Source organism: Mytilus trossulus, chromosome 8 (genome assembly GCF_036588685.1).
Source record: "Mytilus trossulus isolate FHL-02 chromosome 8, PNRI_Mtr1.1.1.hap1, whole genome shotgun sequence".
Taxonomy (NCBI): Eukaryota; Metazoa; Mollusca; class Bivalvia; order Mytilida; family Mytilidae; genus Mytilus; species Mytilus trossulus.
In genome coordinates, this window is record NC_086380.1 from 25,136,566 (window position 1) to 25,149,376 (window position 12,811).

General features: G+C 32.0%; 1 protein-coding gene and 1 pseudogene across 1 annotated transcript; one reads left to right on the top strand and one right to left on the bottom strand.

Moving 5' to 3' along the window:
- The first annotated feature begins 2,293 nt into the window (after positions 1-2,293).
- On the top strand, positions 2,294-5,377 carry LOC134727497 (uncharacterized; annotated as a pseudogene).
- Positions 5,378-6,109: 732 nt separating this feature from the next.
- Positions 6,110-10,742, bottom strand: LOC134727498 (bifunctional 3'-5' exonuclease/ATP-dependent helicase WRN-like). Its single transcript, XM_063591878.1, has 3 exons — positions 9,879-10,742; positions 8,993-9,134; positions 6,110-6,669 (listed from the first exon to the last, which is right to left on the bottom strand). Exons 1-3 carry the CDS (start codon positions 10,740-10,742, stop codon positions 6,110-6,112), a joined length of 1,566 nt encoding a protein of 521 aa, XP_063447948.1.
- Positions 10,743-12,811: the final 2,069 nt, after the last annotated feature.

Below are 12,811 nucleotides of genomic sequence, written 5' to 3' on the forward strand. Positions count from 1 at the left end.
GAAGATTATCAAAATACATGAAGATACATCATTGTACATTCAGACTATTATAACTACAAATGTATACAGCAAGCTGTCATTTGACTCTAACCAACAACTGTACCAGGGCTGTAAAGCTTGTCTAGGTTGATGAAACTTCCATCATCATGCATATGACACTAAATAATAGTGACGGACCGTGACAGACCGTCAAGAAGGTTTAACACACCATGGTGGTACATGTAGCCAACAGTAGCAATGGCAGCATAGAAATTCTTATTATATCCAAATTCTTTAATATTTTAAATGGATAATTATCCAAGGTGAATTCAGATATATACATGTATGATCATGATGATGCACTTTTAGTATTGACAATGATTGCAAGATAATCACAGAAACCATGAATTTCCATTATTCCAATTTCCTACATTTTTTCCTATGAATTGTAAGTTTGCTATTTGTTCAATTCACAATTTCCTTTTTGTACAATCAGAACATCCCATCAACATCATGGCATAATGCTGTTAGCTTTATCAACCTTATTTCCAAACGCAATAAGTAACTCAAAATTATGAATGAATCCACCATTTCACAATTTACAGCTACAGGTACAAATGAGGTACCATATTTGAGTAATTTAGTGACACTATATATTTCCTAGGTATACATGATATATGCCCCTTCATAATCTGCCTGGGAATCATGCTCAAACCAATGTGATATCTTATCTACAAAAAAAGAATTAAGTATTTACATGTATTACATGTATCTAAAATTAAATAAGTCAATAGCATTAATACTATTTCATATATAACTACATGTATTTGATTTGTCACAATTGTAGTAATAATAATTCAACAAATTCTTTTAATAATACTTTTTTATTTTAAAATAGAATTTGTTGAATTTTACTACAAACATGACAAAGCAATTAGTATGTATAGATTATAACATGCCCTTTTCCATATTGGCCCTGGTATCATCCCAAGACTCTCATATTGGCCTCGAGGCTTTAGCCGAGGGCCGATATGGGTCGAGGGATGATACCCGGGCCAATATGGAAAAGATATGTTATAATCTGTTTATCACATATTTCAGTTCTGCAGAAAAGAGAAAAAAAGGTCAATTATATAAAATGTAAAATCTTAAACATTTTATCACAAAGTGGCATTAAGGAGGCAATGACGTCACATCATTTGGAATCAGGGCACAATATTAATATACTCTTTTTTTGCCCCATGCAATTTTGAGGTTATTGCATATGCAAAACTTAAGGTATTCATTACAAATACATGAAATATGTGATAAATTATTGTACATCACCCACCAGTGGCTATATAAATAAGTACATCATCATCGTAACATGTGAAGATTGGTTGGTTATGGGTTATAAAAAAATCCAGTGACAAATATTTCATGCAAATTTTAGGACGTGACAGTTATCAATACATTATTAGACATACAATACAAAGAATTTCAAATTTTTCTATACTTGATAATCAGCATAAGTTTATTTACTTATTAAACTGTGAAGACAATCAGGTCCTTAATGCTGTTGGTAAATTTATAAAAGTTAATAGGAGTTAGTAATTGTATTGTATCTGTATGTTAAAAACATGTTTGTATCTATGCAAATCAATATTCTTTTTTTCCCCCTTATTCATGTATGCTCTGTGTGCCCCTTGTGGGCCCTTGATTGGAAATAAAATATGTTCTGTTCTATAAATATGTAGGGTTACTCGATCAGGGGGTTAGGTCTTGTAATAGGCCATCCTGCACAACTAAACCATTGTGAAAACCCCACATGTTAGGCAATAAACAGGTGTGGATCCAGCCCTTTATAAAAGGGGGATTTAAACCAGAGTATATATATATGTACCCAAGTCCTTTACAAATCATGCATTGATCTTCCAAAAAAAGGAGGGGGTCCAATCACAGGAACAATTTTTTAACAAGCCCAAATTCTTACTTTGCCTTTGAACAAGTAACTGTGCAAGAATGTTGTGTATTAGAAAGTCGATTCATACCTGTATGCACAAATGTATAAACAAATGTAAACATTTTCCCTTCAACTGTTCAATTTCTTGGCCGGATCAATGATTATTCTCATGTCTGATAGGCATGTTCTACTCACCAATTGTAATTTCCAGTTCAGCTATAAATAGTGTACTGCAGTGTCCATCTACCATGTCAACGATTTTGTGCAAAATAAGTTTGCCATTTGAAGCGCTGCCAGACACTGCCGACATGCGAGAGGTATTTTAATAAACTGGAATCCGCTTGTATTACGCTTCACTTAAAAAACAAGGTGATTCCATTACCTGTTCTTCACTATAATGAACAAAACTATGATGAGGTTGTTAAAATTTTAGATTTCTATGAGTCATTTTTAAGAGAGAGCTTTGGTAAAGCTAACATAGACTATAATGACACAGTTAAAGTTTTGATAGGAGGTGACCAGTTAACAAGAGAAAGATTTTCTGGGAGCAAGTGCTTAAGAGCTGGTGGCATAACAGCAGATGAACGTTTTGATCACTTGTCTCCAATTACCTTTGAACTATTTCATCTCTGCATGAACTACGTCAAGTTGATAATGAAACAACTTTTCAAAGATCAAAGTGTAAATGAAATGGGCACTATGAAATGTGAGGCAAATCGTCTATTAAGAACCACTGTAAATGTCAATGTAAATGAACACTATGATGCCGACAAAGACTTCATAATATCCTTCACAGATGCATACATAACAGAAGCTGTTATGACTTTTTTTTTAAATGGAAAACCCTACTTCTGCCCCAACAATAAATAGACATGAACCACCTAGTCAGTTTACAAATGATAGTGAGAAGAAGGAATGGATATTATCAATATTTGGTGATCTAGTTGACAAAATGGTATGGTGCAATGAAGGTGATACTTGCAGGTCTAACTCTGAGGAAGAAGTTCATGGTAGGTTTACAATACTAAATAATAAAATGCTTCACTAAGTGCAGCCTGATACTATATATAGCCACATAAGTGGATAAACCTCGAACATTTGGGCAAATTTGGATTGTGATAAAAATTTTGCCTTAATATATGTTCCTGACACCAAAATATTATTATGTCAAAAATTTTACAAACTTAAAGAGCAATACTTATAGGTTAAACAATACTTGGTCATGTTTTATGAAGATTTAAGCCCAAGGCGAAGCCGAGGGCTTAAATCTTCATAAAACATGACCAAGTATTGTCTGACCAATTTAGAACATATTCACACTTTCAAGTGACCTTACAAAATTAGCCTTTCCCATTGTAATATTCAAACCTTTTAAAGAGTTCACATTTTATAATGAACCAAATGTAAAATATAGGTAATTATTTCACTGGATGGAATGAAACAGCACTGACATAGTTTGTGAGGACCGAATGGATAAATTGTTTTTCTTCTGTTTCAGGTAAAATTTAATTCTTATAAAGTTTGAGATTTTTTTATTTTAAAAAAGCAACACAATTTTATATAAATCCCCTTTTTAAATTTTTTTTTATAAATATGAAACTCTGTATAAGCATTTAAATTCAGACCATTCAAGGTTAAATGCTTACTTTTTTATTGATAACTTAATATGTATTGTGTTTCTCCGTAAAAAAAAAAAAACCTTTGCTTTTCATATCAGCAGTCTGAAATTGTTTTCTTAAAACAAAAAAAAATCCCTCAAATGCCCGGTTTATAACAATAAATATTATTTTACCTATATCCTTACTCCCATTGTTTTTGTTTATTCTATATTATGTTTACCATTAGAAAATTTATGAAAATTTGCAAAATTCAAAATAATTTGTTTTTATAATGTCTGCTCTTTCATCTTGAACAATGGAGATGAGGTCAGGGTCAAAAACCTATCAAATTCACATGTACATTGTAAAACAATTCTAGGAAAATGTTAATAATAATACATTGTATTACCAGGGGTAGGGGGGGGGGGGGGGAAATACCAAAACTCAACTTTGAACATTTACACCTTGAAATAATTCTGTACACCAAATATAGTACTTAGCCCTCTAATTCTTTTAGCATCTGAGATGTGGACTTAACCCTAATAAATTAACTTGTTCACTGATCCATGAAAATATAGTCTTTCTATATATCTATTACATTTTGTGTACTTATAATATAGAGAAATTAATATTACAAAATGTCTTTTATCTTCTTTTCATGCAATCATTGAACTGTATGAATGTGATCAAGGACTATGTTCATGTGATATGTGAAAATTTCATAACATAGGCAGATAAGCACCAAATATAGAATAATAAGATAAGTACCAAATATAAAAGACATTAACTAACAATAACCACTAAACTACAGGCTCTTTACCCTTTAACCTCGATAGTTTATGAATTATTTAACCGATTTGGTTTAATATGTGACTCGCATTTTTTTTCATACATGTATAAAAAATCTTGTTTTACAGAAGATGGAGAAGTTTTACGTCTGAAATTGGCCAATGGTAACTTCAAATCCTTCGTTATAAAGAAGAAGAAAACACCACCAAAGGAGGACAAAGTCCAATCCTATGGACATCTAGTTCTTGAACTAGGAGTTCATTTTAAAGCGCTGTTAAGCCTTTGTAAAACACCAGACAGAGAACGTGGTTTGCGTCTATTAAAAGTGACCATGCTGCATTTTAAAGCCAACAATTGGATGTCAAAATATGCATACGAAATAATGAGGTTGCTCGTACACCAGTATTGTATTTTGTCAGAACAAGAAGCATCAGAGGAATTTTATGCACTCTTTGTAAATACAAAAGGGAAAACAGACAGTCACATACCTTGTGACCTTCAAATGGAATATATTGTCAAATGTGTAAAAAAACATTTAAAACACATGTTTTCCAACAAAACAGATGATTTCATATCCAAAAGGACAAGTGCAATTTCAGCAATATCTGATATTTCCGAACAGTTTGATAGGGTTTCCCATGTTGTTATCAGGAGTAAAAGGCATTCTGACTTGAGCTCAATTCATGATGAATTAGACATGATCAGCGATCTTCGACAGTTACGACCTTTTGAAACTGACCCAGGACACCAACATGACACTTTCCCAGGTATTTCAAGAAAAATGGAAAATCAGCTTGACATGAACCTATTTAGAAACTGGATCTTGCAGCAGAAAATAAAGTTTGCTACTGAACTTGGAAAATAAGTAAACTTTATTTTATCACTATAATTTCTGTCTTAAAGATAGAATACATGTTCAATTCCTGTGGTTTTGACTTTCATAAGACTACATGTATATTGTAATATGTTATTGCTTAAGGTTAAGTAGTTGCCCTCGACATGATAATTTATACCATTAAAACACAAATTCATCAAGTAACAAGAATGTGATGATAGTACACAGGTGCAAACCATGGGCCACTTTGACAGCCTTTATTTTTTAAGAAGCTATGGTTTTGTACATACAGGTATAAACTTGAAAGCACTGTTCAAGCAGGGTGCAATAACAGCATACACAGTGTCTAAAAATGCCTTTTAGTAGTTGCGACCCAGTATATTTAGTTTTGGGGATTTCTGATTAAACTGCAAAGTATAATATAAGATATGATATCAATAAATTTTTTCATGGACTTTTCTTAATAACTGAAACAGGAAAAAATGAGAAGCACACTATATATTTAATCCTTTAAACAGTGTTTGTGTTTAAAAAGAAAATTTTAAAAAACACAACTGAATATATTAATGATATATCACCAAACACCCAAACAACATACATACTTATCAACCAGCATAATTTAAAATAAAATCCCCCATTCTCCCCCACACTCTGATTTGCAGCAGGTCAAGTTTACGAGCATATTCCATCTACGCCAGGGACTTACAACCTTACGACTTTTCAAGGTGCGCCAGAGGGTTGCATCCTGTTCTGCATATCATGTTCTGCTATAATTTAATACACATATTTGATAAAGCCAAAATGAAAATTTAAAAAAAGAATTCCTAAGTTAGTATGTATGTGATTTGGGAAGGCATAATTTTATTATCTATCATAAAAAAGGGTAGAGGTAGATTTGAAAAAAGCCAACAATATCACTGAATACTGAAGTTCTTAGAGTTCAATATACACTGCTGCAAAATAAAGCTATTTCTTTACATTTTCCACAATAGCTTTTACAATAAGAGAAATGTTAAGTGAAACTTCTTCAGCAATGAAAGGAAAATCTGATTTAATGACATCAGTGTTGTCATAAATATTGTAATTCTTTGCTATTTTGGCAGCTAACAAAGAATCAAGTCCTGTATATAAACTTGCTGACGGCATTTCCACAGAATAGTTTTCAGCTTCAAAATATTCACAAAGTAACTGATTTATTTCTGTGACAGTTTTCCTTTTAACTGTTACTTTTTTGGTTTCACATACTGAATGTTCCTCTATGTTCTCTGTAAGTTGAGCAAAACAACTATCACATGTACATTTAAGTTCACATATGTCACAACAATCATGTTTCTCTTTATCAAAACAATTGTTGAATCCGAAGTGAGTGCAAATGTAGTCTCTTCGGCATTCTTTACTTTGGCAATAGTTTCTCATGCCATCAGTCATACCCTTAGCAGCTGAAGAAATGTCCATTTTGTTAAAGAACAATTTGGCAATTGCTGGGTTTCCATCACGACCTGCTCTTCCAATTTCCTGTATGTATGCTGCAATGAAAATATGGAGATGTGTTTTTGCTGTAAAATTCCCAATTGTGTGTATATTATATGCATATAGATTTAGTATTAATTATTCATGCCACACAAAATCAATAATCAGTTTTATCTTACCTCCTACACATTTCTAGGAATATGATTGAGTAAAAGTGTCTGTAGACTGTGTATTTCATATTAGGTTAGTAGGGACACAGGGCTTATTTCATAAACAGTTAGTAGTGGTGTTAAGTCCCTTTATATTCCTTATTTAAATATTAGATATTATATGAAGTATAAGAAGGGAGGCTGGGCTTATTTCATACACAGATAGTAGTGGTGTTGTGTCCCTTTATAAAAAAAAACAGTACTGAGAAAAAATCTTACCGGTTTCAACTGACAAAGTTGATAATTAAGATGTAAATAAATTCATATAACACATTTAAACCTAATAATTGCAAGTTGTTACTGTTGGTATCTGTTTTTGTAGGATCAATGGAAGTAGTTTGTTAATGCTAACCTGATGCTAACAGTATTGAGGACTTGCTCATTTTGATAGGTCTCTTGTCTTAAATTCACATGTTAAGATAGTGGGTAAGATAAACTTGAGAATTTTTGTAGGATTGTAAGAAAGATTTACTTATTTGAGTAAATTTTAAAGAAAATTAAGGGGAGATTACTCAAATATTATTTTTTACTTAATATATGTGTATATATTTTTTACTTAAAAAATAAAAAGTATTTGTACAAGAAGTATCCCTTACTGACAGAATGTCACAAACTTAATATTTAAAAAGTTTACACAGCAATGAATATTTGATTTGTGTAATTATATTATCTCTGGTCCCATTCTTTTCTAAGCTGTATCGTGGCTTTCTGACAAGAAATATTAAAATTTATATAAGAAATATGATTTGAACATTTAAAAAATTAGTGCATCAATATCATTCTTAAATGAATATAACAAGATGTTTAAACTCAAACAAACCTTAAAAACAAGTGAAGTATAAGTAAAAGTTATCTATTTTAAACTTAATTAGGGCCATGTAAAAACAATTATCTTTCCACTCATGAACAGTCCAAGGGAGGTAAGGACTATTATTATTAAAGACCTCAGCTTACACATTTTACCCGTATCTTTTTGTTTTCTGTGACAAGTTCTTTGAATATTTATACATGTATTAACTCAATCAAACACTGCAATATTCTTTTGAAGAAGATATGTTTTGATATGTACAATACAGGGTACATGTCAATGTATTTATGTATTGCATTATGTGTATTGACTGTAACTATGTATTATTCAACCATAATTACTGTAATAATATTGGTATTCATGAATAATTGTACCTGTGTCAGTCAAAATATGAGATTTAATTTACTGTTATAAAGCCACAATTTTTTTTTATTTAAAAAAAGCATGTGATGCATTATTATCTCATTGATATGATAAAAGTATTAAGTCATGTAGTATCTGATATGTTAACAGTTTGATGTAGATATTGACACTGTTCTTCAAGAAACTGAGGAACATGCACAAAGGTGTTTATCTGATTAAGGTCAAGGAATTCAAATAGTAGTAAATGGGCTATGTTTGTCAACGATTTTGCAAGAATTCAACCAGTTACATTTCAAATTTCAAATGATACAATGCAAATGAGATAAATTATGCATTATTTTTTTCGATTTTCAGTTGAAGCTCTAAGAGCCAGAGTTGTATGCAAAATTTTACAATAATCTGTGACATACACCATTTACTATAACTTTAACTGAAGAAATAGGTTTATCCATGTACATGTACCAGTATACATGATATATAAAAATAGTTAGTCAGGTGTTTTTGATTCCTCATTGTTAAATAATATATACATGTACGTCATAGACGAGAATTGCTGTTATTTGATATTTCATTGAATTTCAAATTTTGATGTAAAAGTGATTTATAGTAGGAATTCCCTGTATAACATTTTTACATGTTGTTAAACATGTACTGTTATCATGCATTTGTCATGGCTATGTTATTAATGTTTTTTGTTAAAAAATTACAATAAATTATATTTTCAACTGTTTCACATGTATGTGCTATTCCTTATTCTAATACAAGAAACACAAGAACTAATTAGTTTGGCCTTAAAAATGGGCCTTTTATAGCTGACTATGTGGTATGGGCTTTTGCTCATTGTTGAAGGCTGTACGGTTAACTATATTAGTTAATGTTTTTTGTCATTTTGGTCTTTTGTGGATAGTTGTCTCATTGGCAATAATACCTTCTTTTTTATATGTAGTATACATTGTTGATCTACACACAATTGTACAATTTAAATTAACAATAACATACTTTCCATTGTTGATGGTACCCCAGCATGAATAACACGTCTAATGTCTGGTGCATCTGTACCCATGCTGTAGGCCTCTGTTGCAAACAACAAACGAATACTGCTGTCCATCTGTGCCATACTGTTCAGTACCTTGTATTTCATCTTAAAGATACAATTATATTTCCATTTCAATAAAAAAAAATCTAAGATCCTTTTTAAAAAGTTATACATGTACATTATAACACATTATACAGTTTTCTCCTTTGAATTGTTTTATATTGTCTTTTTGGAGCCTTTTATAGTCAGCTGTTTATAGCTGACTATGCAGTATTTGCTTTGCTCATTGTTGAAGGCAGTACAGTGACCGTGCAAAATCGTGTCGAGAAACTTAGGTTTATGTTAAGTACAATGTACATGCACATGATGCATTGGTGAACGAATAGAATAAACATTATTTTTCAAATTTAGATTTTGGGAAAAAATTGGTTGCTTATATAGGGAATCACTGAAGCCTGAATGGAGCGGCTCCCTCATAGGCAGTCAGTCAGTCTTATGAAAATTTCTGGATCCACCACTGGTCGTTACATTGTTCATATGACTGTCTAACTTTCAACACATGGTTATGGTAATAAACAATGTTTTTCATAAAATATGGTTACAGAATGTCACATGCATAATTGACTTCAAATAAGAAGTGTTAATGTAGAAGGACTTTTTTCACAATACTATTTTAGTATGGGCTTTGCTCATTGTTAAAGGTCATACAGTTTAAGACCTATATTTGTTATTTAAAATTCTTTATCATTTGGTCTTGTGGAGAGTTTAATGTTTGCATATCACATGTTGTAAATTCAAACTTGCAATATTCTATATACATTTTGTACTATAATAAACAATTGCACAAACCTGTGGAGTACACGGGCTATGGTACTGAGCTACATAGTCCTTCAGGTCAGGATCCAATCGGATAAATAATTCCTGGCCATATCCACACCACTTGAGTTTTGTGTACACCACTGTCTTCGGAAATAACTCCTTCATATTGCCAAGTTCAGCACACAATGGACTGTAAATATAGTCATAAGAGTCTTCAACACGTGTTTTTCCACCACACCCTGCTGGTCTTGTTGAAACCACCAACTTAATATTAGGTCTATCCATGTTTCCAACAATAGTTCCGACTCCTTTCATTCCTAATCTTTTCACTATTTCTGCTTGCATTTCTGTGGTTGCTGTAGCAGTCAATGCCAAAATTTTGGCACTAGGAAACAATGACCGGAGCTTGATTAGTTCATAAAACTGTTCTCGGAAACCATTTCCCCATTGTACAACACAATGTGCCTCATCAACCACAATATGAGTGATTCTATCTCTTAATTCACACTTAAGAAGTTGAAAAGCTTCTTTGTTAATAAATTGTTCTGGGTGTCCAATCACATATTTAACGTTTGAAGGAATCTTAGCTCCACTGTTCTTATACAAAAGTTCATTAAAATGTATGGCAAGGTCTCCATATCGGTCTAACTGTTCATACAGAATCGAATTCAGGGGCGACACTACAATTACAACTCCGTTACTGAAGAAAGGCAAAGCTTCAAAAATCAACGATTTACCATATCCAGTCGGCAACACACACACAGTATCTCCAACTAAAGCACTTTTCAGACATTTAACCTGAGATGGTTTAAAAAAAGAATACTCTTTCAATCTGTAGATGTTGATTTGCGATAAGACTTTCTTGGATTGTAGCATAAAATTGAATTTTTCCATGTTTACAGCGGGAAGTGCAATATATAGAATTAATCGAAATTCAGAAGAAAAATGTTTGGTATCAGAAAGAATTAAATTAGCTAGACGAACCTGCTATTCGCTAATGGGTGCAGGTACAGACCTTCTAAAATTCAAACTGACCACACGCACGATACACGCACGCACGATACACGCACGGTGAATGCACGATACACGCACGGTACACGCACGATACACGATACACGCACGATGAGCGATGAGCGTTACACGAAGGATTAACGCAAAATGAATGATGAATGATGAACGCACGATACACGCACGATGCACGATGAATGATAAATACACGATACACGCACGATACACGCACGATACACGCACGCACGATACACGCACTTTGAATGATTCCTTGAGGAATGAACAACGAACGCTTTTTACACGATTCTCAAAGCTATGATATTTAGAATAGTATTGAAAATTGATATGCATTATAATTAAAGGCAATACTTGTAGCTGTTTTGCCGATACCAGCATAATAGATAATATTCTATTTTGCCAGCTCAGATTCAAATAACTAAATTAAAGTCGGTTGTTTTATAGGCACCAGAAATATTTCTCAACTTAGACAGAAGCTCCTAACAATCAAAATAAAGTGTCTTGATTAAAGTTCAGCCATAGAGTTCAAGTTTACGGCAAACGAAGGCGAGACATTGTGTTCCGCGAAACCCTAAACTAATTTTATTTCATACAGTTAAAAATCTAAATTTTCTTTTTATGCATACAATGTCCGACGCATTATGTCTATAGACACTGACTGGTTCTAGAAATTATTTCAACTACATGTTTGATATAATTGATTTCAATAAATGAATGATCTATGTATTTTTATTTTTATGTTATATAATTTTTCACTTTGACGGTTTATACGTATATATCTAAAAAAAAAATAGTAAGCTGTTTTCGTATTGACTACAAGCATAGCAGCAAATATTTGATTCTTTTTTGGTTAATTTCACCAATAAATGAGTAGTTGAAAATTATTTAAAACGTGTCGGTTTTTCCTTGATATTGCCGAAAATCAGTGATCCGACTGGCACGAGCGAAGTTGACAAAACAACTGATTAAACAATCATAATCTCTTTTTTGTTATGTAAGTTACAATGTTCCTTATATTATCCATTTTTTTTCTTCAGAATTGTATATGTTAATTTAGAGCAAAAGATATTTTTTGTCCAAAAAATTGATTCGTACAAATTAATAAGAACTAGCTAAGAAAATGATAATTTTACCAAATAAATAGAAAATTTGTTATACTAAATACTACATTATATACTTCTGAAACGACTTTTCGTCCTGAATATGCATGAAACTTTTGCCACTGGACGTTTAAACAACCACTGAATAATCAATTAATCAAATGTTTCTCTCAGTAAAATGAATTAAACAATATAACTGACACAATTGGTGTATGTGGTTTGTTTGTACAGTAAACTTATTGAATTTGTTTTTATTCCATATACAATTTCAAGTATGTAAGAAAATTCATACATATTTCTAAACATCCGAACACTTCAAATTTCTAGGAGGTGAGATTCTCGGGGTTTTACCTAAAACTCTTTGGGAAAATGCAATTTTCAATTCAAAATTGAAACCAAACGGTAATAGATATCCCATGTTTTTTTAAAATGCAGGACTAATTTGATAAGGAGATTTGAAAAATCGATCTTATGGTAGTTGGAATTTTTCAGTGCAATATTTTGTGTCCGTCGTTGTATTTCATACATATCAATTGGTGTATCTGTTCCGGACCATATTAGTATTTGGACCATACGCATATGGTCATGACCATATGCGTATACTCATATGGTCCGACCATACGCGTATGGTCCGACCGTACGCGTATGGTCGGACCATATGAGTATGATACTCGTTTGGTTATTAACGGGCCGGACCATATGAGTATTTGGACCATATAGGTATATATATTTTTTTTCAAATTACATTAAAAACGTTTCAATAATACAAAAAAAATATCTAAAAAACAGTGATGGTTAAAAACTTGACAATTTTTTAATTTCAAAATCCAAAAAACT

Excerpts from the sequence above, each read along its gene's own strand:
- LOC134727498 (XM_063591878.1), bottom strand. The coding sequence starts at position 10,742 with ATGGAAAAATTCAATTTTATGCTACAATCCAAGAAAGTCTTATCGCAA. Across the intron at positions 9,135-9,878 it reads ATAGCCCGTGTACTCCACAG|ATGAAATACAAGGTACTGAA; the intron begins GTTTGTGCAATT and ends TGTATCTTTAAG. Across the intron at positions 6,670-8,992 it reads GGTACCATCAACAATGGAAA|CATACATACAGGAAATTGGA; the intron begins GTATGTTATTGT and ends TTTTCATTGCAG.